Source organism: Halichoerus grypus, chromosome 5, assembly GCF_964656455.1.
Source record: "Halichoerus grypus chromosome 5, mHalGry1.hap1.1, whole genome shotgun sequence".
Taxonomy (NCBI): domain Eukaryota; kingdom Metazoa; phylum Chordata; class Mammalia; order Carnivora; family Phocidae; genus Halichoerus; species Halichoerus grypus.
In genome coordinates this window covers 175,939,383-175,967,098 of record NC_135716.1, presented here as the reverse complement: position 1 = coordinate 175,967,098, position 27,716 = coordinate 175,939,383, and the positions used below count along the sequence as shown (strand labels likewise).

The 27,716-nt window shown below is 53.2% G+C and overlaps 3 protein-coding genes across 6 annotated transcripts in view; 1 reads left to right on the top strand and 2 right to left on the bottom strand.

Moving 5' to 3' along the window:
• Window positions 1-1,620, bottom strand: part of ZBTB17 (zinc finger and BTB domain containing 17) — a 31,235-nt gene extending 29,615 nt beyond the window's left edge. For all 4 annotated transcript variants that reach the window (XR_013448369.1, XM_078073761.1, XM_078073760.1 and 1 more), the window contains exon 1: window positions 1,484-1,620. Coding sequence is in view for 2 of the 4 variants with exons in the window: in XM_078073761.1 (XP_077929887.1) it covers window positions 1,484-1,490 (7 nt within the window). In the remaining 2 variants the exon portion in view is untranslated. The remainder of the gene's footprint in view (window positions 1-1,483) is intronic.
• Window positions 1,621-12,130: 10,510 nt separating this feature from the next.
• On the top strand, window positions 12,131-14,192 carry SRARP (steroid receptor associated and regulated protein; the record flags this gene model as incomplete). The annotated part of the gene is made up of 2 exons (XM_036067039.2): window positions 12,131-12,206; window positions 13,326-14,192. Coding segments are annotated over 2 exons (504 nt in total), but the record flags the coding sequence as incomplete, so codon positions are not given.
• Window positions 14,193-20,916: 6,724 nt separating this feature from the next.
• Window positions 20,917-24,868, bottom strand: HSPB7 (heat shock protein family B (small) member 7). The gene is made up of 3 exons (XM_036067038.2): window positions 24,567-24,868; window positions 23,916-24,049; window positions 20,917-22,694 (listed from the first exon to the last, which is right to left on the bottom strand). The coding sequence occupies exons 1-3, from the start codon at window positions 24,766-24,768 to the stop codon at window positions 22,515-22,517; spliced, it is 516 nt and encodes a 171-aa protein (XP_035922931.1). The 5' UTR covers window positions 24,769-24,868; the 3' UTR covers window positions 20,917-22,514.
• Window positions 24,869-27,716: the final 2,848 nt, after the last annotated feature.

The window sequence follows — 27,716 nt, the reverse complement described above, 5'->3', positions numbered from 1 at the left end:
CTATCTCATTGAGTGGCATCACCACCCGCCGGTCAAGAAGAGGAGGTCAATCGGGACACCTCTCTGCCTCTAACTTCCTCATCTAAGTAATCACCAAGTTTTGTCAATTCTCCAAAACCTCCCTCCCCACCCTGTGCCTCTAACCTGACTCGAGGCCACCCTCATTTCTCACCTGGATTATTCTAGCAGCCTCTTCATTGGTCTCCAGGCCTGCTCCCTTTAATATATCCTTCACATAGCCAGGTGATTGTTCTAATCCACAAATCTGATTCTTAAATGGCTTCCCATTAACCTAAAACTTCAAGTCCTTAACTAGGTTTACAAGGCCCCGTAGGACCAGACCACGGCCAGCTTCTTCAGTCTTATCTCTTAGCTCTGTCTCTAGGCAGAAAAATTAATTATTACACTAGCCCCTAAGCTTTCTCACAAACTCCATCTTCAACTGAGAATACTCCCCCCTTTTCTTGCCTCCACTCTCCTAAGCATCCTTTAGGTCTCCGCTTCTTGGGGGGCAGAAGCCTCCCTGGATTCGCCTAGACCGAGTGAGGTGCCTCGGTGCCTCTATTCTTTCCAGAGCAAGGAGAACTTTTCTGCTTTTCTTCCATTACAGCAGTATCAGAGGTGCTGTTTATCTCTATGGCTCCCACATGAGTCTCATGAAACAAATAATCGCAGCAACAAACACACACAGTATTTACTTTGTGCCAGGAAATGTTCTTGGCACTTTGCACCTATCACCTTATTAAATCTTTAGAACAACCTTAGGAGGCAGGTTTTATTATCATCTCTGCTTTAAGTTTGAGGAAACTGAGACAGAGAGCGAGAACCTAACGTGCTTCAGAACACAGCGGGCAAGCAGAGAGTCGCGATTCAAACCCCGGCCGCCTGGCTCCACAGCTCACACTGCCAACCACTACACCAGGAGCAAGTCTGTCCGGTTCACCTGCTCTATCCCCACAACCTATCAGATGCCGGGCCACCGTCTGCGGAAGGAATGAATGAATGAAATAATCTTATACAGCGGCAGTGTCGACCTCCCCCTCTGCAAGCACCTCCTGGTTCTGGCAGGCCCGTGCCCTCCGGCCCCGACCCGCCGACGTGAGCTGCCCCGGCACCCCGCCAGCCAGCGGCCGCAGAACGACCCCGCGCGGCGCGCGGGGTCAAGGGACAGTGACAGCCGGGCGGCGGGGGCGGAGATGCTACCAGCTGGGGTGTCACCCAACCCGGGAGGCGACCCGCGCTCCCTCGCAGGAACGGCCGGTCCGCTCGCCCCTTCCGCGCCCGCTCGCCTGGAGGCGCCCCCCACCCCAGCTGCCCCGCACCCTCCTACCCCGCGGGGTCCCCTCAGTCCGGGTTCCCTTCTCATTCCACTTCCCTCCCCTCCCCCACACAACCGTCCCCGGCGTCCCGCCGCGCCCCATCTTTCGCCGCCTCCGCCCGGCTCCCGAGACTCGGCCAGCCCCGGGCGCTTGCTGACCCTCACCTGCCATGTCCCGGACCCCGCCGTAGAGGGAGGTGCATCACGGCCGCGAGAAGGCCGGGGACGGCACTTCAGAGCAGACAAAGGGCGCCGCCATGTTAGAGTCGGGCGGAACCGACCTCGCTGGCTTCCCGGCTGCAACTTCCGGCGCATGCGCAACGTCTGCGCTAGCCGAGGACCACCGACAGGCGCATGCGCCTACCTATCCAGAAGTTCTGTATTACAGTACTTCTGCACTTAGAATTGTTTTCATTGTAACCCTTCCTTGGTTCCAAACATAACTTATTCCAAACGTAACTGTAACAGCTTCCCCGCGTTCAGCGCTTACTGTGTGCCAGGCACTGTGTTAAGCACTTCACGTGCATGATCTCATTCAGTCCTCTCGCTAACGGTAGGATAGTCTTTTTCTCCCCCCTTTTGAAGAAGGGAAAACGGAGGCTCAGGAAGAGTAAATGAATTGCCCATTGTCACGCGTCTTATAAGTGGAGGAGCACAGACGTGAACCTAGTTGTGGCTCCAAAGTTGCAGATCCCGCTTATGTTTTTCTACCTTCTGAGCCAACCATTGCCCCATTTCCTATTTAGGGCAGATCTAGGATTAGCCTGGGCGTGAACGAGGGTGCTGGAAACAAACGTGTCTACCGACTTGAACAGTCCCTCTGTGGCCTCTTTCCAACTTTTCTGCACCTCTACTTCCTCACAGTTCGTGGGCTTTCTCTTTTCTTCACTTCTGATCCTGTTTGTTTCCCATGAGGTTTTTTGTTGTTGTTTTTTTTAAGATTGTGTTTATTTGAGAGAGAGCGAGTGAGCACAACGGGGAGTGGGGGGTGCAGAGGCAGAGGGCGAGGGAGAAGCAGGCTCCCCGTTGAGCAGGGAGTCCCATGCGGGCTCAATCCTAGGACCCTGGGATCATGACCTGAGCCAAAGGCAGACACTTAATGACTGAGCCACCCACGCGCCCCACTCCCATGGGTTTTCATAACACTCTTGCCACCACCCTGAACTCCTTTCCTCCCTTGTCTTTTTGTCACATGGATTTGGTAAGCTTTCCAACCCTCAGTAAATCCAGCTGCACCTTTTCTCTTTGCTTGCACCCAAACAGCCATGCACAGTTGGACAAAATACCCAAAGGGACAGACTGTTCCCTACAAATTCATGATCACTAGCCTGGAGAGGAACGTCAAAAAATGTCCATCTGGCCAAGTCACTACTCCTCCCTTCACAATCAGTAGGGAAACTAAAAAGCTCAGCAGCAGTTGACTTCGCCCTTTCTTTTACAGGAAAATCATAGCAAATCTGATAGGACCCCTCTTGTCCTTCCAATACAAAGGACACAGATCTACGTCTGTGTCCATCTGTGTTGGATGTAGTCAGCTAGGACTCATCATCCATTCCTTCCAGAATCTAAAAAGTTAAAATTCCATTTCCCAGACTCGGTGGCAGTTAGAATTCCAGATACAGATGGATTCTGCCAGTTGGTAAGATTGGATGGAAGGCAGAAGTGAGGCAATAGCCATTGTCCTACCGATGTTAGCTGATTGCTGCTGGCAAGCAAGGTCATGCAGATGTGAGGGTTTTCAGCAGCTGGCTAGTCTCCAGCTTCACGAGTGTTCAGAAGCATCTGTGAGATGCTGACAGCCAAACTCAGCATTCTAGTGCCTGGGAACCAGCTTCTAGCCCCAAATCTAAATCCCTGGATTCTTGCTGGCAATATGTTGAATGCAATAATCTCGGTGATGATTTCTTGATTCCTCATCTTCCTGATTGTGGCAGAAGTAATATCCTCTGGTTGGTGAGTTCTATGGTGTTCTGGGAGCCATGACTAGAGGACCAGTCTAGAGACCCTTCTTTCAACCCCTCCAATAATGTTATAAACACTTAATTTTCTGTATGAAATCCCTTTCTGCTTAAAAGAAGTCTGAAGACAACGTGAGGGATCCTTGTAGGATGGAAATGATCTGTACCTTGACTGTATCAGTGTAAATACCCTGGTTGTTATATGATGGTACCTTAGCTTTGCAAGATGTGAGCGTGGCGGGAACTGGGTAAAGAAGGGTGGTGGTGGAATTGCTCTGTATTGTTTCTTACAATTGCATATGAACCGGGGTGCATGGGTGGTTCAGTCGGTTGACCATTTGACTCTTGATGACTCTTGATTTCGGCTCAGGTCATGATCTCAGGGTCATGGGCTCTGAGTCCAGCCCAGAATCTGCTTGAGATTCTCTCCCTCTCTCACGGCCTCCCACCCCTGCTCTCACTGACTCGCGCTCTCTCTTTCTCTAAAACAAACAAACAAACAAACAACACAAAAAACAGGGGCACCTGGGTGGCTCAGTCGGTTAAGCGTCTGCCTTCAGCGCAGATCGTGATCCCAGGGTCCTGGGATGAAGCCCCGCATCGGACTTCTTGCTCGGCAGGGAGACTGCTTCTCCTTCTCCCTCTGCCTGCTGCTCCCCCTGCTTGTGCTCTCTCTCTCTCTGTCGAATAAATAAATAAAATCTTAAAAAAAAAAAAAAAAACAATTGCATGTGAACCTACATTTTTTTCAAAATAAAAAGTTCAAAGAGAATGCCCAGCAAGGTTTCTATTTCTGCAGGAAACTGACCTCCAAGGGGTCAAGGCATTAGATTTGAAGGTGATGCAGATCTAGCCTACTTTGCGCAGGGAAAAAGTAGTTACAGAAGTTATCACTTATCACAATAAGTATTGTTGCCTGGGGGAAAGTGCCTAATAAAGATAGGCTTTGGTGGATGGAGTGGCTGTCACACTGACCATTAGAGGAGAGTGAGGACTGTAAGGACTGTCACATAGGCTGCCTATTTATAATCGCACTGAAGACTTTCAAAAAAGAAATATTTAGGGTTTAAATTCTCAGCTCAAGACAGGACCAGAGAAGCAAGGGCCATTCCTGACTACTCTAAAAAATTTATCTCCTCTCTTGTAGCTACAGGGCTTATGTTGCCAAAAATTGGACAGAGCTGATACTGTGGGTTGCTGAATTGTAATATAATTGCAATAGAAGTTGTGTTCACAGGCTGGCCAGGTGCATTGGATGGAAACAAGTGGCACTTAGCAATCAAGAAGGAGGTGTTTGGGTGGATGCAGATGACTAAATTCCCTAATCCAAAATTCAGTGAAACTCTTTCGCCTTAGATGCATTAGATGCAGCCCCCTCCTCCCATTGAATGAGACTGACCCTGCTTTCCCTGGAAAGCACGTAATGGCCTTATCTGAGGAAGCTACTTTGCAAAGAGCTGCTGATTCCCCTCAGAGATCATTATCCTTTATTGGTCTCCAGATCTGGCCCAGTCCAAAGTGCCCCAGGGAACAAGCACGTGGTCTGACCCTAGAGGTGATTTACTGATTTAGGAAAGAAAGCAAGCAGGGAGGGAAAGGAAAAAAAAAAAGGCAAGCCTTAGCTAATAAGTGAGCTGAAACCTAGAGAATATACATGTAACTTAGACATGTTAAGTCAGGGAGGAAGGAGCATAACATTAAACTTGGCTGAATTTATAAATATAAGTGAACCCCAAGAGACTTTGGGGTTTTAATGTCCCAGCTCCAACAGCTGAGAATGGTTCTAATAGCACAGTTTGTTGATCGATACTTGAAACCCAATAGTGGTCTTCATTAGATGAAGCTGAGATGCCAGAAATTCCTTAGAACAGTACAGAAGGAGGAATCTACAAATTCAGGCTAGGTGGCTGAGAGCAGGAGCTAAGGATACCCCTGCTGCTGGAATGAGTGAAGGGTGATGATTGCCTGGTTTCTCACTAGGGGGTGTCGCTGCAGAGTCTATTGCTAACTGACTCCCTCCACCCCGGGGCTTCTTCCCTCCAATGCCCTCTCCCCTTAGCTGTCCCAGGGACACACAGGGCCCCTCACCATCTCTGGAGCCTCCAGCCAAAACCTCATCCACCCTCCACCCTAATGGCCTCCCAAAGCTCGGTTATTATTTACACGTGGGCCTTTTCCCAACGAGGAGAACTTCAGTGGTTGGCTAACTTGTGGCTATAACTTGAAGGGCTGTAGATAAACTGACAAATGTCTATTTATATAATTTAGTTTATCAGTTTGATTACACACACGTTGAAAATCATGAATTATGTAACACTATAATAATTTATAAATGCAACGATGTTTTCTCTGCTTATTTGTCATGAAACGGTTTTCTTAACTCTTCACAGGCATCCTTGACATACTTTTTAATTCACGTCCATTTTGAAAATGGAAAATGTTATAAAGTACTAGATAAATTAGGGACGCCTGGCTGGCTCAGTCGGTGGAGTCTGTGACTCAGTCTCAGGGTCATGAGTTTGAGCCCCACGTTGGGTATAGAGTTGGGTTTTTGGTTTTTTGGTTTTTAAAGATTTTATTTATTTATTTGACAGAGAGAGACATAACCAGAGAGGGAACACAAGCAGGGGGAGTGGGAGAGGGAGAAGCAGGCTTCCCGCTGAGCAGGGAGCCCGATGCGGGGCTCAATCCCAGGACCCTGGGATCATGACCTGAGCCGAAGGCAGACGCTTAACTGACTGAGCCACCCAGGCGCCCCTTTTGGTTTTTTTTTTTAAAGATTATTTATTTGACAGAGAGAGACCACAAGCAGGGGGATAAGCAGGCAGAGGGAGAGGAAGAAGCACGCTCCCTGCTGAGCTAGGAGCCCGATGCAGGACTCGATCCCAGGATCCTGGGATCATGGCCTGAGCCAAAGGCAGATGCTTGACTGACTAAGCCACCCAGGTGCCCTAGAGTTTACTTAAGAAAAAAAAAAGGAAAGAAGGAGCGCCTGGGTGGCTTAGTCAGTTAGGTGTCCGACTCTTGATTTCAGTTCAGGTCATGATCTCAGGGTTGTGAGATCAAGCCCCACGTGGGGCTCTGTGCTGGGCGTGGAACCTGCTTAAGATTCTCTCCCTGTCCCACTGTCCCTCCCCACCCCACTCCCTCTCTCTCTAAAATAAATAAATAAATACATAAATAAATAAATATTTCTTAAGAAGAAATGAAAAAACAATAAAGTACTATATAAAATAATAAAATATTAAAACTAGATAAAATAATAAAATATTTTCTGCATGCCCATCATCCAGATTCAACAGTTGCTTTACTACAGGTACTTAATATATCCTTCCTTTCCTTTTTCTTTCTTACTTTTTTAAGTAGGTGCCACTCCCAGCATGGAGCCCAACATGGGACTTGACCTCACCACCCTGATATCTAGACCCGAGCTGAGATCAAGAGTCAGACGCCCAAATGACTGAGCCACCCAGGTGCCCCTCACTGAAGTATTTTAAAGCAACCCCCAGATATGTCACTCAACCCTCATATCATTCAGTGTGCAACTCTTAAAAAATTGTCTTATGTTTCCATGATGTAAGATTTTAAAAATAAAATCTTTTTTTTTTTAAAGAATATTCTTTGGAGAGAATCTTAAGTCAAATTACAGAGAATGTACTATAGAACATCCCACATTCTGGATTTCTCTGCTTCCTCGTGCTGTCATCTGAGTAGCTCTTCTCTCCATTTCCTGTAAATTAGCTGGAGAGGGATAAGTAGTTTCAGGTCCAACATTTTCGGTAAGAACATGTTCTAGATACTGCTGAGTCACATCAGGGACCCCTTCAGTGGTGCTAAGATCAATGGTGGGTCTGGGTGGGAGCAGCCCGATTCCTTCTTTGGAAAGTTCCCCATCAACTGCCCATGTAACAGTTTCTTCCTTTGAAGATCCTTCCCTGATTCAATGATTTCATTAGAAGTTGTAAAATGATGCATTTCTGATGCTATCATTCTTTCCACACTTATTAGTTGGAGTTTTTTTTTTTAAGTTTTTACTTATTTATTTAAATAACCTCTACTCCCAACACGGGGTTCAAATTCAGTACCCCGAGATCAAGAGTAACATGCTCTTCCGACTGAGCCAGCCAGACTCCCCAGCTGGAATTCTTTTTTTTTTTTTTAAGATTTTATTTATTTGAGAGAGAGAGAGACAGAGCCAGTGAGAGCACGCGCAGGGGGTGGGGGGAGAGGCAGAAGGAGAGAGAGAAGCAGACCCCCCCCGCTGCTGAGCAGGGGGTGTGATGCAAGGCTGGATCCCATGACCTGAGATCATGACCTGAGCCAAAGGCAGACACTTAACTGACTGAGCCACGCAGGTACACCTGGAATTCTTGTGTAAACTCATCAATTAGGACCATAGTTACCTGGAAATACAGTTCATTCAGAGAAGTAGGATAGAGCTCATTTCCTTAAAAAAAATAAATAAGAGCTTTAATTGAGATATAATTCACATACCATACAATTCACCCTTTACAAGTGTGTGTCTACTTTGGTCGGTTTTACTATATTCACACAGCTGTGCAACCATCACTACTCTCTAATTTCAGAACATTTTCATCATGCCAGAAAGAAACCTTTACACCTATTAGCAGTCATTCACCCATCCCCTGACCCAGCCCCCTGGCAACCACTAATCCACTTTGTGTCTATGGCTTTACCCATTTGGAACATTTGATATAAATGGAATCGCACAACATGGGGTCTTTTTTTTAAGATTTTATTTATTTATTTCAGAGAGAGAGAGCGTGTGTGAGCACAAGCAGGGGGAACAGCAAGCAAAGGGAGGAGCAGACTCCCCACAGAGCAGGGAGCCTGACAGAGGCTCAATCCCAGGACCCCAGGATCATGACCTGAGCTGAAGGTAGACGCTTAACCCACTGAGCCACCCAGGCGCCCCACTAATATCCTTTCTTGATTCCAGGATCCAATCCAGGATCCCACAATGCCTTTCATCACCGTGTCCTCTTAGTCTCCTCCCTTCTGTGATGGTTTCTCTTATTTTTTCATGATCTTGACCATTTGAGGAGCACCAGGCAGGTATTTTGCAGAATGTCCCTTGGTTTGGTTTTCCCTATATTTTTCTCATGGTTAGACCCGGGTTATGGGTTTGGGGGGAAGGAGGCCACAGATGAGACATGCCCTTCTCATCACATGATCTCAGGAGTACAGGTGTCCACAGGTGCCCGGTCACTTTTAAGTCAAATCACAGAAGCAACAATATCCAGCTAGAATTTAATTTTATTTTCTTTGACTTTTGCACAGCCTATCAGTTTTCTGTTGCTGCTGTGCCAAAGTACCACAATTTAGTGGCTTAAAGCCGCACAAGTTTTTATCAGTTGGTCAGAAGCCCGATGTGGGTTTCACGGTGCGGAAATTAAGATGTTGCCAGGGAGGTTCCTACATGCAGGTCCTAGGGAAAAAATCCCTTTTCATGCCTTTTCCAGTTTACAGAGGCTGCCCGGATTTCTTGGCTCATGGCCCCCTTACACCATCTTCAAAGCCAGCAATGATGGGTGAGTCTCACATCCTATCTCTGGCCTTTTTCCATCAGCACATCTCTTCCTAACCCAGGTGGGAAATGTCCGCCAGTTTTGAAGACTAGTGGGATTAAATTGTGCTCACTCAGATAATTCAGGATAATCTCCCCCTCTCAAAGTCCATACTTGTGATACTGTGATTTATAATAACATATATGTTAAAATAACATATATATATATATCTGGTCTTTGTCCAATTCCTGGCACAGGGCTCCTCACACCCTTTGGAATTGCCCAAGTGTTGAGAGCAAGAAAGTTGTCCTTTTGGGGGCACCTGAGTGGCTCAGTCGGTTAAGCATCTGCCTTCAGCTCAGGTCATGATCCCAGGGTCCTGAGATGGAGCCCCGCGTCAGGCTCCCTGCTCAGCGGAGAGCCTGCTTCTCCCTCTCCCTCTGCTTGCCGCTGCCCTTGCTTGTGCTCTCTGTCAAATGAATAAATGAAATCATTTTTTTAAGTGTCTTTTGTTATATGAACAAGGTAACTTTTATTTTTTAAATTTTTTTAAAGATTTTGTTTTTATTTATTAATTTGAGGGAGAAAGAGAGCGTGAGCAGAGGGAGAGGGACAAGCAGACTCCACACCGAGCACAGAGCCCCAGGCGGGGCCCGATCCCAGTACCTGGAGATCATGACCCAAATTGAAATCAAGAGCCAGATGCTCAACTGACCGAGCCACCTAGGTGCCCCACGAGGTGACTTTTAGAAAGACCCTAGGTCACCTAAGGATGGGCTTGGTGGCCAGGGGAACCAAAAAAATGTGATTAGAGAGTTGGAAATTTCAGCCCCACCCACCAATGTCAGGGAGGGTTGAGGGGCTGGAGATTGAGTTCAGTCTCTAATGGCCAATGATTTAATCAATTGTGAACGTAGTGGAGGAGATTCAGGAAGAGTGGCGGCTCAGAGACTATTAGAAGCTCCACCTCTTTCTCCATCCTTTGCCCTGTGCATCTCTTCCATCTGGCTGTTCCTGAGTTGTACCCTTTTATAATAAACTGGTAATCTAGAGGCATCTGGGGGGCTCAGTCAGTTAAGCGTCTGCCTTCGGCTCGGGTCATGATCTCAGGGTCATGGGATCGAGCCCCGCATTGGACTTTCCCAATGCGGCAAGAGGCAAGTCTGCTTCTCCCTCTCCCTCTATGATCTTGCTCGCTCTCATTCTATCTCAAATAAATAAATAAAACCTAAAAAAAAAAAAAACCTGGTAATCTAGTAAATAAAATGTTTCTCTGACTTCTATGTGCCACTCTAGCAAATAAGGGGGGGTCATGGGACGCTCTGATCTAGAAATCCGAATCACAGATGACAATGTGGAATTACAATTAGCATGAGCAATGCGGGGATTGGCAGTCATGTGGGAATGAGCCCTTAATCAGTGGAATCTTTCTATTTCCAGGTAGGTGGTGTCGGAACAGAGTTAACTGCTTGCTGGTGTGAGAAAAAAACAAACACACACGTCAGAATTGATGTTAGAAGTGAAATACCCCAATCACAACTGCAAAGTCGTTTTTGCTGTGTCAGGAAACATGTTCACAGGTTCTGGGGACTAGGGCATGGATATTTTGGGGGACCATTATTCTTATACCATACAGAGTTACTTGTAATGTACAGAAGTGATATGTTACATTTAATGAAACAGTACCAATTTTCATTTTAAAGTGTATTTCCAACAAATTTGCAAACAAACAGAAACAGACTCATAAATACAGAGAACTCATGGTTGTCAGAGGGGTGGGGGTGGGGGGATAGGCAAAATAGGTGATGGGGATTAAGAGGTACAAATTTCCAGTTACAAAATAGGGGCGCCTGGCTTACTCAGTTCCTAGAGCATGTGACTCTTGATCTCAGAGTTGTGAGTTTTGGTATTGGGGTTGTGAATTTGAGCCTCACATTGGGTGTAGAAATCACTTCAAAAATAAAATATATTTGTTAAAGATTTTACTTACATATTTGACACAGAGATAGACAGCAAGCACAAACGGGGAGCGGCAGGCAGAGGGACAGGAAGAAGCAGGCTCCCCGCTGAGCAAGAAGCCGGATGCGGGACTAGATCCCAGGACCTGGGATCATGACCTGAGCCGAAGGCAGACGCTTAACCGACTGAGCCACCCAGGCACCCCAAAAATAAAATCTTTAATTTAAAACAAAGGAGGTACAAACTTCCAGTTTTAAAATGAATAAGTCAGGGCGTCTGGGTGGCTCAGTTGGTTGAGCGGCTGACTCTTGATTTCAGCTCAGGTCGTGATCTCAGGGTGGTGAGATGGAGCCCTGCATCAGACTCTGTGCTCAGTGCAGAGTCTGCTTGTCCCTCTCCCTCTGCTCCTCCCCCCACTCGCATGCTCTCTCTTGCTAAAATAAATAAACAAAATCTTAAAATAATAATTTTAAAATAAAATGAAGAAGTCATAAAGATGAAAACTACAGTATGGGAATGGGGAATGTAGTTGATAATATTGTAATATTTTTGTATGGTGACAGATGGTAACTACACTTGCCATGGTGAGCATTTCCTACTATGTGTAAATGTCAAATCATTATGTCTATGTCATACACCTGAAACTAATATAATACTGTACGTCAACTATACTCCCCTTAAAAAATGATAATAAAGTATATATGTTTTTTCCAATAAAAACAGTCAGTTGATTTAAAGGATGCTGTTGACTGAATGTGTCCTCCCCAAATTCATATTCTGAAACTGAATCCCGGGGGTGATGGGATTTGGAGGTGGAGTCTTTGGGGGGTGATTAGATCATGAGGGTGGAGTCCTCATGATGAGGCTAGTGCCCAGATAAGAGACTCCAGACAGAGCCCCTGCCCATTCTGCCGCATGAGGACCCTGCCAGAAAGACAGCCATCTCTGAACCCGTAAGTGACTCCTCACCAAACACGGAATCTGTGGACATCTTAATTTGAATTTCCCAGCATCCAGGACTTTGAGAAGTCCATTTTCTTGTTGAAGTCTGGACAGGCTAAGGCAAAGAACAGGTAGGAAGCAGCTGCAGTGGAAAGAAATAGGATCTGTTTGGTAGAACAGCCTCCCAGTGACCTGACAACAATTCTGTTGACATAACCCTGTGGATCAAAGCAATCTGCTAGCTGCCCCAGGCCAGTTCCTGTGGCTCCTGGTGGAATTCACTCAGCAGATCCGGATCTGGTCCGGTAAATATAAAAGGTCTGGTCCTTGGGTGGGGAGCTACATCCTGGAAGAGGCTGCTGAGAAGTTCTCCTCCTCCCAGAGCTAGAAGTTCTCCACTGTGGCAGCAGCTGTGACCCCCCTCCCCCTCGGAAGACCCCAGCGACCAACAAGCCAGCCCCAGAGTCATGGGCCTTGAGACAGATCTGGAGACCAGCTCGGGTAAGAGGTGGCAGAGGGGCCTCAGCACCACAGAAAGACCAGCCGAGGTGGGCCTGGGGAGGGCACACACCCTCCCTGGAGCTGCTGGGATTCTCAAGCCATGGGTGGTGGGCTTTGCTGATTCCCTGTGTTAACAAACCTACCAGAACACGAGCTTCCTTCGGAGCCTGTGTCGTGAGGAAGAGCCCACAGTGAAGAGAATTTGCTATCTGGGTAACTCATGAAGTTCACTGTTTAAGAGTCCGGGCTCTGGATTCACATGGAGCCGCTTCATTGATAAGTCAATTGGCTCATGGTTTCTCCCTGAGCTGGGTCGGGAGGCTACAAAAGTAAGACTGCAGGGATGCCCAGGACAGACAGCCCCAGGCACTACTGGTGGGCTCCAAGGCTAGGGACGAGGTTGTGGGGGGGAGGGGAGAGCAGCATGGTGCTCCCTGAGGACCACCATTTGCACAAGCCGGGCCTCAGTGTCCTCGTCTGTAAAAGGTGGCAGGACCTTCCCCTTGTTCGAGGACCTCATTACTTCAACAGTGTGTCCGTGGACCAGCAGCACGGGCATTCCCTGGGAGCTTGTTAACAATGCAGAGCCTCACCCCCCACCCCACCGGCGCACCAGAGTCTGCAGGGGAAGTTCCTACGCACAGAAGCTCTGATGCCCGGGGCTCTGCTCCAGAAGGCAGACGGCTGAGTAGGGGAAAGCCAGGATTTCTTTTTTTTTAAATAAGAATTTCAATTTAATTTTTTTTTAAGATTTTATTTATTTATTTGATGGAGAGAGACACAGCAAGAGAGGGAGCACAAGCAGGGGGAGTGGGAGAGGGAGAAGCAGGCTTCCCACGGAGCAGGGAGCCCGACGCAGGGCTCGATCCCAGGACTCTGGGATCCCGACCCGAGCTGAAGGCAGACGCTTAACGACTGAGCACCCAGGCACCCCGAAAGCTTGGATTTCAACTCATGTCTCCCTGATGCTGAAATCCATGCTCTTAGACCCCACTCTTCTGGTCTTTGTGTGTCAACCAATTGGGCAGTGAGACCCTCGCGGAGGGAAGGAAGAAGTGAGGGAATGGAACCACACTGGACTGTGCTAATGCAAACCTTTGGTCTTCTCCTTCCTTCCAGGTGGGAAGCCGGCCTGCCATCAGAAGGCCATCCCCACCGCTCACCTCACTTTTGTCATCGACTGTGCTCGTGGCAAACAGCTCTCCCTGGTGGCACCCCCAGTGCCGCCCCGAGCCCCCGGTCCCCATCCAGGACCTGTCACTCCTCCAATGAAGACCTATATCTTGTTCTGTGGAGAAAACCGGCCCCACCTGACTCAGGGGGCCCCTCTGGGTGGGGGACACCTGGCCCACGCCGGGGGGACCCTGCCACCCCGCAGTGGGACGGTGGCCCCTGCTTCCTCCCCGGTCGGTCCACGTGTCCCCCAGGAGGCTCCCGAAGCCAAGGGGAACCCCTTGAAGACTGTGCCCTCAAGGTCTTCAGCTTGGGGCACGGTCATCGGCTCGCTCAAAGCCCTCTCCTCCTGTGTCTGTGGGCAGGCAGAGTAACAGGAAGAGCCTGGCCCTGGAGGAGGGGGTTGGCACAGCAGGCTCGAGAGCTCGGGGTGGGGGGTGGGGGCTGCAGTTCCCGAAGCCCAGCCCTCTTTCCCCACCAAGCAGAAGTCTTTGTGCCTGAGCCAAGGAAGAGCATTGGATCAGATCAAGGACATCTGAAACAGCCACTAAGTACACACTCAAAGGTCTCCTCCTTCCTCCTCCTTATCTTTGTTCACCTTTCACTAGAAGCAGGATAAGGCACCTATGCATGGAAAGAGACTAATTCATTCCTACAGCAAATCCTAACGGAGCATCTTCTGCATTCCAGGCTCTGCAAAGTACTAGGGAAGAGACCACAGCATTCTTGGAGCTTATCCTCGGGGCGGTGGGTGGGGGTGAGGGGAAGGGTTAAATAAGTAAACAAATAAATAAAGATGATTTTGAACAATGATGGAATGAGTGCCGTGTAGGAACTGAAATTGGGTGCTGGGATGGGGGGTGATGGGGGGCAAAGAGCTTTTCTGACACGGTGGGTGGGAAAGGCCTCTGAGTGGGTAACAAAGTATGATCTCGAAGACGAGAAGGAGCCAGCACTGTGAAAATCAGGGGCCAACCCGAGCAGGGTGAGGATGCCCCAGTGCAACGGGCAGGGCCAGCGAGTTGTCTGCTGCCATCCTGGCTTTCGTGCAAGTGTGCGGGTCCCTGGGAGGTCCGGACACCTGGTGGGGAAATTCCGGGGGCCCAGGTGGGGCCTGGCGATCTAAAATAGGAAACAAGGGGAACTGCTTCTCAAGAGGGCCTGGGCGTGGGGTGGGGGGTGTGCTCAGGAAGGTAATGGGGAGTCATGTTTGAACAGATACAAATAAGAGCTCTTATTTCCTGAGCAGCTGCTGCATGCCAGGCTCATGCACCCCTAGGGAGACAAGGCGGTCCCTGCCTCCCGGGGCAGTCATGTTACCCAGTGGGAAGGGGGTCACTGGCGTGCGTGTGAGGGTGTGTGCAGGTCTAAGATGCACGGCGTTGTGCAGAATGCTACATCAACTCAGCTGAGGAAGTGTGTCTCAAGGCTTTCTCGTTAAAATTGCTGAATGTTCGGAGCGCCTGGGTGGCTCAGTCAGTTAAGTGTCTGACTCTCGATTTCGGTTCAGGTCTCGATCTCAGGGTCTTGAGATTGAACCCCGTGTCTTCGGGCTCCATGCTCAGCGGGGAGTCTGCTTCAGATTCTCTCCCTCCCTCTGCCTCTGCCCCATTCCCTCTCTAAAAACCAAAATTGCCGAATGTTCACGTATTTATTCAATGACTATTCAACTAGTTTCCTACAAACCCTAGTAGCTAAGGTGTGTTGGCCGTTTGTTCCGTGCCAGGGAAGAGACATCCTGTGAGGATGTGCCTGGGTGAGGAAGCTCAGATTAGGGAACGGAGGTACACGGAGCTGAGGGAGGCACTCAGGCCCCCCAGACTGGTACAGATCCAATCAGACCCCAGGCAAGCCTGGTGCTCAGGTTGCTCCCAATCCTAGGGCCGGTGGCTTCTCGTCCCAGCAGAATCTCTCCTAGGCAGAGGGGATCCAGAGAGAACAGCCATAACAGTCCTCCGGGAGCTCACAGCCTGGTGGGGGAGACAAGAAAGGAAGATGACTATTACCACAGCATCTGATAAGTGCAACAGTAAGGGCGTACAGAATAAGGCTGGGGCTGGAGGAGGGTGTCCAGCCCACTCTGGGGAGAGGAGATCAGGGAGGGCTTCCCACGGGAAGTGATGTCTAGACTAAGGTGTGACCAGTGAGTGAGCCACACAAAGGCAAGGGAACAGGGGTGGGGAGTGTTCCAGGAAGAAGGACCAGCGTCATTCAGTCTGGCTGGAGTATTCATTCATTCACTCAGTATTTATTGGGCACCCACTGTGTGACAGGCTCTGGGCTAGACCCTCAGCTGGAGCAGTGATAAGACAGACAAGGCTCTGCCCTAAAGGAGCTTATTCTCCAGCTGGAGGAAGACAACACGTGCACGTGTACACGGAACAGTGGCCAGAGGAGTGGCAGGGACCTCATCATGTGAGGCCTTTAGATTTTATTTTAAGACAGGTTCTGTTGGAAATTGTGAGCAGTGACATGCCCAGACCTACCTTTAAAAAAAGTTCCTGTAGGGGGCGCCTGGCTGGCTCAGTGGGTAGAGCATGTGACTTTTTAAAAATTTATTTATTTATTTGTTTGTTTATTTATTTAAGTAATCTCCACACCCATCACGGGGCTTGAACTCAAGACCCCGAGGTCAAGAGTTGTATGTTCTTTCTACTGAGCCAGCCGAGCGCCCTGAGCATGTGACTCTTGATCTTGGGGTCGTGAGTTCAAGCCCCAGGTGGGCATAGAGCCTACTTAAAAACAAAACAAAACTTTCCCTGGCTCTTGTGCTGGGACCAGAAGTCATGGGTGGGGGCGCAGGAGGGGGGTGGGAAGCTTAGGAGGCTGCGCCCTAATCCAGACAAAGAGGGGTGGCGACTTGGTCTAGAGAGGTAGTGACAGAGTAATCTGGATGATATCTGCCCCTCCTCCCCGCTTCGCCGGTTGAGAATCCCTGGACTGGAAGAGCCCAAAGACGCAGCTGCAAAGGGAGTTGGAGGCCCTCAGGGAAGAGGGTGGGGCTGTGGCTGCACTTCCAGCTTTGTAACAGCAGGTGTCGCCCCATCATCAGACTGGAGGGCACATTGTCCGGGCCAGCGGGGAGGGTAGGCAAGAGCTGGGCAAGAAGCCAGAGTCCTGAGCCGGCCACCCAGTGGGGTCCGTGTTTCCAGAAGTCAAACTTCATTCTAACCAACACCCCCTTCGTCCCGATAATGACTACATGTATATATGTGTGTGTATATATATATATATATATATTTTTTTTTAATTTATTTATTTTTTAGTACTCGACACCCAGCATGGGGCTCGAACTCACAATCCTGAGATCAAGAGTCATCTGCTCTCTGACAGAGCCAGCCAGGTGCCCCATGACTATGTATATTTTCATATGCACCACACACCACCTCTGTTCCTCTCATACCAGACCAGAGAGATGGGTACGACTTTTCCTGCCATTTTGCAGATGAGGAAAGAGGCGGAGCCCAAATCCAAACCCCAGGCAGCGTGAATACACACCTGTAAGCCACGGCATCATGACCCTGAGCCATGTGGCTGGCGCTGTGTTCATATTTTTTCAATGGGCAAATGGTTTTACGAGGAACCAGCCTAGGGCCTGACAGTGTGCAGAGGGGGTGTGGGGCTAAACAGGTGAGCAGGGCCCTCATTGAGATGGAACTCACAGGTGGAGGAGAGAGCTCAATTAGTCTCTCTACCCACAATCCTGTGAGGCACTATCCCATTTTACAGATGTGGAAACTGGGGCTCAGGTAGGGAAAGCAACTGGCCCAAGGTCACACAGCTAGCAAGTGGCAGAACCAGGGTTGAAATTAAGGTAGTTTGACTTCAGAGCTTTGCCTACCATCCATACTGAAGGAACTCAACAAAATTCTGTTAAGGGAATGAATCAATAAATAAATGAAAGACTTTATTGAACCAGTGAGTTAAAGTGTGAGTAAGTGAATGTGTTTCCAGCTTGGCAGACATGCTTCATCAGGACTGTGTCCCCAGTGCCTTAAAATGTCTATACATGATAGCATGTGGTCGAGAATTGTGTGAGAAGGAGGGGAGATGGGTGCCTGGGTGGCTCAGTCGATTGAGCATCCGGCTCTTGGTTTCGGCTCAGGTCACGATCTCAGGGTTGTGAGACCAAGCTCCAGATCTGCTTTCAGCAGGGAGTCTGCTTGGGATTCTCTCTCCCTCTCCCTCTGCCTCTCCCTGTCTCATTCTCTCTCTCTCTCTCCCCTGCAAAATAAATAAATAAGTCTATTTTTTAAGATTTTTTTAATTTGAGAGAGAGAGAGTGCACATGAGTGGGGGGAGGGGCAGAGGAAGAGGGAGAAGCAGACTCCTCACTGAGCAGGGAGCCCGATGAGGGACTCGATCCCAGGACCCTGAGATCAGGACCCAAGCTGAAGGCAGACACAACCGACTGAGCCACCAGGTGCCCCTAAATAAATCTTAAAAAAAAAAAAAAAAATAAATTACATTTTTAAAAAAGGAGGGGAGGGAGGGAAGGACAAGGAAGGATGGAAGGAAGGTACAGATTTGCTGTCTTGTCCTCTCCTCTGGGGCTCCTAGGGCCCGCAGCCCTGCTTTGTGCCCAGAGGTCCCACACCCGGTCTAGTAACCCCCAGACTCCCATGAAAGATTGTCCCCGGGTCCAGGCCGTGGAGGGCCTCAGAGCTGGGGACCGGCCCAGCTGTGCTGACTGTAAATATCACTCCCCACTCTGCGCGGAGCCTCCTGCCTTGGGCACCATCCCTGCAGACTTCAGGCACCATGCCCCTCAGGACCCTCTGCTGTCTGAGGGCAGCGCCCCATGGGTAGAAGCTTGGCTTTCCTTGTTCAGAAAACAAGCACAGTTTTAACAAGAGTTTAGCATTTATTAAGCTTATACTAAAACACCATCTCTCTCTGGTTCCTCATAGCAGCCCTGGGAGGGTGGTGCCTGATCTTTGTTTATGGGATGAAGGAAACTAAAGCTTCCGGAGGCTTCTCTCCCCCAACCTCCACCTCCAGGGCCCAGACGGGATCGTCTGAGAGGCCAGGGGACCTTGTAGCTCTGCCTACCTGCTTTTGATGGAGAGGAGACAGCAGCCGCCAGGGCTCTCCTGCCCCTCCAGCCTGAGTCTTGGCCTCGAGGGAGCCACAGTGTGCGTGAAGCTGGAGATGTTGGGATCCAAATCTAAACGAAGTCACAGTAGCTGAGCCCTACTGGGCATTTTCAGAGCATGGCATACGTGAGCTCCAGTCAGCTACCACGTGCCAAGCCCTTTACACACATCACAAAACAACCCTGGCAATGGATTCCATCAGCACCACTTACAGATGGGCCAGCTGAGGAAGAGAGGGGTTATGTTACTTACTCAGCATCGCACAGCTCAGAAGCAGCAGAGAGAGCCAAGATTCGAACCCAGGGGTATAGCTCCAGAGTCTGTGCTGACCCTCCACTATTTACTGAGGCTTGCTAGCTTTTCAAAACATCCTACAAACACGCACTTAGCTCCCTTCCTGTGCCAGGCTTGGGAGCAAGAGGGCAGAATAAGGCATCTTCCGCTACTGCAGAACTAGGATCGGAGGAGACTGGGGGGGAAGAGGGGTTGCGGGGGCACACTGTGGGAGAAGGGAGTTACCTCTGGGCCATGGAAAGGTGGCTATGGGCATGAGGGGGGTTGGTCTGGAAGACATGCCCCGGCCTGAGGTTCTGGAGGCCCAGGTCTTCATCTCACCTCTGCCACCAACTTCTGTGTGACCCTGGGCAAGGCTCTAGCCCTCTCTGGGCCTCAGTTTCCCCACCACACCAAGAGGAGTTTGGAGTGACTCCCTAAGGGGATGGGCTGGCCAACCAAGTGGGTGGGCCTCAGGGTCTGCCCTCACCCTCAGGCAAGTGGCCCTATCATCTGAGTTTCAGTTTCTTTTGAACACAAAGTTTGGGCCTAGGCTTCTTTGGACTTGTCTGTGCCCCTGAGCTGGTAGCTCTAGAAGGCTTTCTGGAGGAGGCGGCTTTGGACCTGAACGAGAGGGAACTTTCTAGGTCCTTGGCACCCTTCGGGGGTCTGTGGCATCACGTGACCTGGACCTACTCTCAGGTCTCCAGCCCTGGAAGGCTGCATCTTTTCAACTCCCCCTGCCCTCCTGCCCAGGCCCACTCCAAAAACTATATAAAATGTACAAGTTTGCATTCCCTGTACCGGATGCCAGGATACGGGCAGGGGAGTTCACTTAACCCTCGGATGGTGTTGTGGGGGGAGGGGGAGGAGGAGGGATTGATTTGGGCTTTCTAGACTCAGCAGAGAACTTTCTAGAGTCATAGACAAGGATTCAAATCCCAGCCATGCCACTTCCAAGCTGGGTGACCTTGGGCCAGTTGCTTGACCTCTCTGAACCTCCTTGGTACCTATCTTGCAGAATTATTGCGGGGATGAGCAGTATGCTTGGCACACGCTAGCCGCTCAATGAATGGGGCTGCTAAAATTATTCCTCACGGGGTGGGGGTGGGGGTGGGGCGCAGGGCCGGCAGCCAGGCCTATATTTAGCCTGGAAAGGGTGGGGGGCCCCGGGGAGACAAAGCGCCAGAGCCAGCCCAGGCGCCCAGGGGGCGGAGCCGATGAAAGAGGGCCTGCCGTCCCCATCTCCCGCCCTCCTCCTCCTCCGCAGGGTCACCTTGGTGGGAGGACTCTCTCAGACACAGCTTCTGCTCTGTCCCCTATGAAATCTTCATCTCCCCAAACCTCGGTCTGGGGAGAGAGCTGCTGGGGCCGGCGGGTGGGTGTATTGGGCCCTACCGACCATGAGGGGGTAGCTGCCCCTTTTTCCAGCCCGGGGCTGCCCGCCGCCCAGCCCCGCCCCCTTCGCGACCCAGGGTGTCGGGAAGCCAAGGTGAGCCTGACCCTGGGTGGGGGTCGAGGGAGACGGGGAAGCTGGCCCGGCTCCACCCCCAAGCCCCGCGCCGATGAGTTTCGGGGCTGCAAATAGCCCAGTGGAATCAGTGAGTCACGGAGGCTGGAAATACCGCACCCCCTCTTCCCTCTCCTCCCCTCCTCCCGCCTGCAGCCCGCGCTGTGCTGGGGAGAGCCTGGCGCTCGGGTTTCAGTGGCGCCTCGTGGTGTTGGGGGTGGGGTGGGGTCCCTCCAGAGCGCACCCAGACTCCCCGAACCAGCCAGGGTCCAGCCCTGCCCTGCCGCTGGGTCTGTGCGACCCTGAGCCAGTCACTCGGCCGGTCTGGCCCTCACACAAGCTGGGCTTCAAGAGGGCAGGTGACTCAGGACAGCTGGCCTGCCTTTGGTGTCCCTGTGCCTGGGACAGTGCCTGGCAGTTGGGAGAGAAGGCGCTGCAAGGTTTTTCAGGGAAATGATTCTGGGGTTCCTGCTCAGGTGGGTCTGGGAGCCGAGGGAGGAGGCCAAAGGACACCCACATTTCTGTGAGGTCCTTGAAATGTACTTGAGTTGCCACCCCTGGCCCCAAATCTCAAGGAAGGCATGTCAGTTTATTCTGGGGTTTCTCCCCCTGGCTGCCTCCAGCCCCATCCCAAGTTTGAGAACTTAGGCAGGTGATCTCCAGAAGTCTGTGATTCGGTTGTTTATTGTGTGTGCAGCGTACAATGCTAGGGTCTTCCCATGCCCCCTTCCACCACCCCGCCCCCAGCCATCCCCTAAGGGCCCCAGAATGGCAGGGGTGAGAGGCCACCCTAGAGAACACTGACCCAAGAGGTGCAGAAGGGAGAAGCAGGCCTCGCCTCCTGCCTCCAGGGGGCCTCAACTACTGTGAACCACCCCTTCCCCCCCCACCCCTGCTTCTGTATGTTGGAGACTGAGCCAGTGTCACTGGGGTTATCTGAGGCTCCCTAGGATGAAGGATGACTTCCTGGAGGTCCCTTGCCCTGGACGGGAGACTAGGAGGGAACTGGGTTGGGGGCTCTTCCTACAATCCAGCGCTCTCCAGCTGGAAGATGTGGGGCAGGATGCAGAGGTCACAAGAGGCAGAAGAAGGGGAACTACTCCCCAGTGCTCAGAGGGGAGGGGTCAGTTTGAGAGCAGCTTTCACAGCCTGGGTTCAAATCCAGCCTTTAATGAATGAGCCAGGCTTTCAACTGCTCAGACTCAGTTTCCCCATTGATAAAAATAGAGATTGTAAAATCTGATTTTCGAATATGCTGAATTCAGCCTCAGCTCATGGTATTGTTCAGTATCTGAAGGACGTGACCATGGGCACGTGTGTGTGGTATATATACACACCAAGCCTATAGATTCATCGATTAAAGAGGGGCAAGGATGGGGGAGGTGACTGGCTGCAGGGGAAGGTTGACAAGAAGCTGGGGTCCAACCTTGAAGACCCAAGGCCCCATCCATGCTGTCTCTCCCACCTCAGCTGGGTGACCTGTCTGCAGGGGAGGCAGCCGCAGGAGCCCCAGTCTCAGGGTGGGAGGAAGGACCAGCCCCACCCCTCCTCGAGGCCTTGCCTGGGGACACAAGCGGGGGGAGGGGCAGGGGTGCTGTACAGTTTATCACGACCCAGGTGTATTGGAAGAACCCCATCTATATACAGACATTGTGTGGCCCCGCCCCGGCCCAGCAGGCTGGTGGGGGCACCAGGTAGGCAGGCAGCCTGGCTCCGGGCGGGCTTAGGGCTTGGGGCTTGGGGCGTGGCAGAGGGGAGGTTCCCCGCCGGGGCTGTCCCCTCTGGCTTCCCTGTGCAGTTCCACTTGGATCAGCGCCTCTGCCTCCCCCGCTCCCCTCGGTCAAGGGGGTCCCAGGTCCCTGTCCCCTCCGCCCCTGCCCTGCAGAGACTCCAGAGATCAAAGGATTTGTCCATCTGTCTGTCCTGCAGATTATTTGCCTGGAGATCCTGCCTGTCCCAGTCCCCCTTTCCCCAAAGTGGGTTCTCTGGGAGCTTCCTTTCCCATCTCAATGCCTTTATCCTGGATTCAGTGAAAGAGGCCACATCTGGAATCTGGGGGCCGTAGGTGAGGCAAAAGTTTCCCTGGCCTGCCCTGGGGAGCAGAAGGCCTCAGTTTAGGGGGGGGATGAGCCACCTCAGGGCCTGGAGCTTGAGCTGGGAAGTGCTGCAAGCTGTCATGAGGGGTGAGGCAAACTTCTGTGGCAGACCAGTGTGGGGAGAAGGGGGGAGCGGGAGGGGACAGGGACGGGGAGGCCCTCAGATTTTGATCTCTGTCCGGAAGGTCTGCTGGCCGTGCTCCGTGTGCGGGTGGCGCCGGGCCCGGACGGTGAGGCTGCCGTCCTCCCTCAGGGCGGAGGTCACCGAGGTGGGATCCACGTCCTCGGGCAGCTGGCACTTGTGAGCGAAGGTGTTCATGACCGTGCCGTCAGCTGCCAGCTGGGGAGGGGTGACAGGTCAGCGCAGGGTGCCCCACCCCGCCCCGTCCAGCTCGGGTCAAGCCGCAGTCCCTTCTCTCTCGTGTCATGCCGGCCAGGCCCCCACGCGCCCGTGCTGAGGGGCTGGCCCGGGTGGCAGTGGCAGGGACAGCGACAGAGAGGCTCAGAGGAGCCCCAGTGCTTCCACGGGGGGGGGGGGGGGGGCGGTGGCTAGCTCAGAGAGGGAGGAGCTCCCGAGCAGCAAAAAGAAGAGACCCGGAGCAGGGGGGAGCAGGGCCGTGCCCTCGGGGAGGCCCAGACACATCGGGGTGTCAGCAGCCCGGGCGGTCGGGCCGCCCCTCCCCCCATGGCTTGGCCCGCACACAGTGTCCAGAGGAGCCTGGGGTGGCTGAGTCACTGGGTGGGGGGGAGATGCAGGCTGGCACGTGCTGCCCGCTGGTCCTGGTGCCCACAGTCCTCGGCTTCTCTGGTAGAGGTGCCAGGGCAGCTAGCCTCTTGTGCTCAGCAGAGGAAGCCAGGCCTTGGAGGATCCGCAGGAAGCCTTGGACAGACCCTCTGGGGCAGCACCCTTGGTCAGGCCGGGCCACACCCTCCTCCCCAGTAGAGGCCTCCTGGGAGCTGGGACTCTGAGACCCTAGTGACCCAGTGACCCTGAGACCCGTGAGCGCAGGGACTGTGGGGTGTGGAGTGCGTCTGACCCTGAACGGCAGGGCCTCTGCCCAGCCTTGGGCCCCGTTCAAGGATCCCAGGATGGGGGCTGAACCTCCGGGTGGGGGGAGGAAAGAGGGGCTTGAAGGGTGTCACGTGGGGGAACACTTCCCCCCAGCTTCCCAGGGGAGCCCCCCACCTACCCACATGCCTGCCAGAAAAGGTGTCCCCACTCAGCTACCATCTGCATGCTCTCGGCTCCCCCCTCACCTCACCTCCTCAGGTGCCCCCTGCCTGCCTCCTTCCAGCCCTCTCCTGTTCCCCTGTGACTCCCTCAGCTGCCCTTTGGCTCCTGAACAAAGGATCTCAACGCCTTGGGGCAGGGAGAGGCAGTGGTGGGGGGACGGGGCGGTGGGGGTCCCTCGGCCTACAAGCAACAGGAGCAAGGTCTCCAGTTTGCCCTGGGAGGTTGTGGGGGGCACTAGTCAGCATCTGGGGTCCCGGCAGGGGCATGGGCGTGGGGACGCCGGGCGGAGAATACAGATGTGGAAGCGGGCAGGATGGGCAGGCTCACCTTCTCAGCCCGCACCTCGATGTGGTTGTTGGAGGTGGTCACAATGATGTCTTCAGGGGAGAAGTCACTCACATCCACTGCAAACTCGTAGGCATCCCCGAGGGTCTTGATGTTGCCCGGCCCCCCGGGACGGGCTATGGGGGGAAGGCTGTTGTGAGCTGAGCCCCGGGCAGCCCTGCCTCTAGAACCCGGGTTTTTGGCTCCTCTTGGGGAAAGGGGCAGGTCCCCAGGCCTGACTCCCCCTCAGCTGTTGTTCCTAACCCCCCTGCCCACCTCCCCTCACCTCCTGCAGCCCACCTTTTCCGTGGTGGGCTGAGTGACACTGTGTGGGGCAGCCCACCCAGGCCTGGAGGCTGGGGGATGTCTCCCACCCCTCAACCCCATCCAGTCCTCCAGAGCTCCAGCGAGGACCTGGCCACAGGCCCTGTGTGGCCACTGGCGTCAGAGCTGACCCCTGGGGCCCCAGCTGTTCTTGGAGGTCGGCCTGTTCTTGGGGCCACATCTGTCTCTGTGGCCACATCTGTCCTGGTGGCCACACGTGGCTCCAGTCGGGTGGCACCTGTTCTGGGCAGCTCGGTGGCCGCGTTCACAGGTGCCCTGGAGCAGGGGTCCCCTCCCTGAGCATCTCCCCTCCGAGCCCTAACAACTTGCCTGGGAAGGCCAGGGGCTCCGAGTGGGGCCGCATGAAGCTGCCAAAATCCTCGGAAAACATGCTCAGGGCTTTCTCCATGGGCGGGTCCTGGGCTGGGAGGGCACGGGAGGCTGAGGAGGACGAGGATGAGGACGAGGATGAGGACGAGGAGGAATGGAAGCTTCTCTCCGCTCTGAAGGTGGAGGAGGTCCTGTGGCTCATCCACAGGCCGGCGGCCGGGCCCTGGCCAGGCGGGCAGGGGGACAGGAGAGCGTGTGGGCAGCAGGCTCTGGGGGAGCGTGCCCGGCCCTGATTGCCGGCGCTTTATAAGGGCCCGACCGTCCCTGGGCTTGGGGCCAGCCCCTTGTCTCCCAGCTAAATTTAGGCCTCGTCTCGGCCCGGAGGGGGCTGGAAATCCTCTCTGGTGAGGCCGCACTGCTGACAGTCCAGCACACGCAGGCCCAGGCTGAGCTCACAGCCCAGCATTCCAGGCCGATAAGTCCAGCCCGGGGCCTCCGCAGCGGCGGGGCCGGGGGCAACCTGTCCTCTCGCCACTCAGACCCCCCATGCCCGCCACAGGACCTTGTGTGTGTGTGTGCGTGATGTTTCTGTGTCCCTGTCTCCCCCATCAGCCTGGCCGGGGGGAGGGGTTTAAGGACTGTGCCTCCCCCATCAGATTGCAAGCTTCTTGAGGATAGAGTTTTCTGTTTCCTGTCCCCTCTCCCCCAAAGTTCCAGTCCCTGGTAAGAGGGGATCTAGGTGATGGGCAGTCAGGTCAGCAGAGGCCCAAGCACCTGGCTCTGGGGAGAGCAGGAGATGCAAGATCAGAAGGTAGGAGTGGGTGGAGGACCTCCACCTGTTGGACCCCTGCGTGAGGTGAGAGACTCCTTCCCTCAGGGCAGATAATGTTTACAGCCATCTCTTAGGAAGGACTGAGAGCCCTGGAGGGGGGCGCGGGGGAAATGTGCAGCTGTCCCCCTGCCCGCTCCCACGGGGACCCAGATTCTGTGCTTGCCCTCCCCCCACTCTCAGAACATTTTGGGGCCCCAAGAGGAGGAAGCTGGCGGCCCTTGGCCAGGGTGGGGGTTGGGCCAGGACTCGGCGGGGGGGCAGATAATTTGGTGGTAAGTGTCCTTAAAGGTCTAGAGGGTTATGTTGCTGGGAACTGTCTGCTTGACCTCCAGCTCAATGGAGATGCTCAGGACTCCGGTGGGCTGGATTTCAGGGAGAGGTAAAGGAGAATTCCGGAAGACGCTATTCTACCTCTGAATTCTGGAGTGCCTCCTGGCTGTGAGCTTTCCAGCACCGCCGCACTTGATCTCCACACAGCTCGGCTCGGGAAAGAGGTGTTGTTCCCATTTTATAGGCGGGAACGCGGAGCCTCACCGAGGGGGCGGGCCTTGCACGTGGGTAAGTGGCAGAGCTGGGATTCAGACCCAGGTGGGTCTGATTCAGAGCCCCTCCAGGAGGAGTGCCTGGGTGGCTCAGTCAGTTAAGCGGCTGCCTTCGGCTCAGGTCATGATCCCAGGGTCTTGGGATCGAGCCCCACATCGGGCTCCCTGCTCAGACTCGGGGGGAGTCTGCTTCTCCCTCTGCCCCTCCCCTGCTCCCTGCTTATTCTTTCTCTCTCTTTCTCTCTCTCTCTCAAATAAATAAATAAAATCTTAAAAAAAAGAAAAAACCCTCCAGGAGGCTGGGGTGACCTGACCATACGTGTATGGAGACAGACTGGCCCAGAAGCCCCTCTCTAGCCACCCACGGCTCAGCAGAGCCAGGACTGACATCCTGCGGGGCCAGGGGGTAAAGCAGGAGAGGCTATTCTGGGCGGTGGGCGCTGCCCAGGCCACGGTGTGGGGTTTCTGCTCTTCTCTCCAAATCCTGCCCTTCCTGCCCAGACCTGCTCTGATTCCTCCTCCCCCATGAAGGCCTCTGTGATTGCTGCAGCCACACAGGGGCCCCTGCCCAGAGGCCCACCCCAGCACCTGGCACTCTGACATGTCTTCCTGGGTCCGTGACTTCTCTGTCGTGTCCTCACTCCCCCACCTCAGACTGGTGGTTCCCCTGGTGCAGGGGTCCGCCTGTCTCCCTGTTAGACTGGGGGCTCCTGAAGGTGGGGACTGTCTTTCTTTGGCTCCCACAGAACACCATCCTTGTGGGGCTCCATCTAGAGGTAATCACTGGTGCTGGTGGTCCGTGGGTGGGGGCAGCGTGGAGCTGGGAGCTGGGGGGTGGTTGGAGCAAGAGGGGTCTGTCATTCTAGTGGAGGTTCCTGCTGGGCCCGTGTCACCCATACTGGCTGAGGGCTTCCAGTGGGGCTGCCAGGAAGTGACCAGCACGAGGCAAGATGGAAAGAGGGTAGGGGCGGGGGTGGGGGGGCCCACAGGCCTCCCGCCCGCCAGGGAAACAGGAGCTGGTGGCTAAATGCAGACACACTGTCATGGTGCTGAGGGCCTGAGTCACTGCTCCTGGACGTCAGATCCCGTTACCCACCTCCGCCCACCATTCCTCCTCCCCTTCCTCCTATCCCTGAGGCATCGCCCATAAATGTACTGGATTTACTGACTTCAGGGGCCAGGAGGGACCTCAAAAGGTCATCAAGGCCACTCCCCCTATCTCTGGGCATGCTCTCCCTCCAGATCACAGGGATAGAAGGAACTTCTGAGATGATCCAATGCCTTGAATCCCAATCACCTGGGAGAACTTTTAACACACACAGACTCTTCCCTCTGCACCCCAAGATTCTGATTTATGGTCTTGGGAAGCGAGCAGGCATCTCTTTCCGTCAGGTTTGCACACAGCCAGCCGGCAGGCCAGCGTTTGGAAACTGCTCATCACTCAGCAGATATTTACGGAACACCTGCTCTGTGGGGGGGGCCCTGTTCTAGGCTCTGGGGGAGTCATGATGAATGAGGAATGCGTGCATGACTCCCCAGCTCTCCTCATGGGACAGAAGAGGACACCAAGGTTCTGAGTGGTGGAGGACCCGCTGGGGTGACAGAGCTGTTCTAGCATCCAGCCTGCTCTTACCCTCCACGGCTGCGGGGGCCTGATGCAGGGAAGTGGCTTTGGGAGGGGCTCTGCTCCCCTCTCCCCAGTTTCCTGGTGTTCCCAGGGCTGGGAGGTGAGGGTGCGGACATGCAGCACCTGCTGGGCAGCTGATGCTGGCTGTG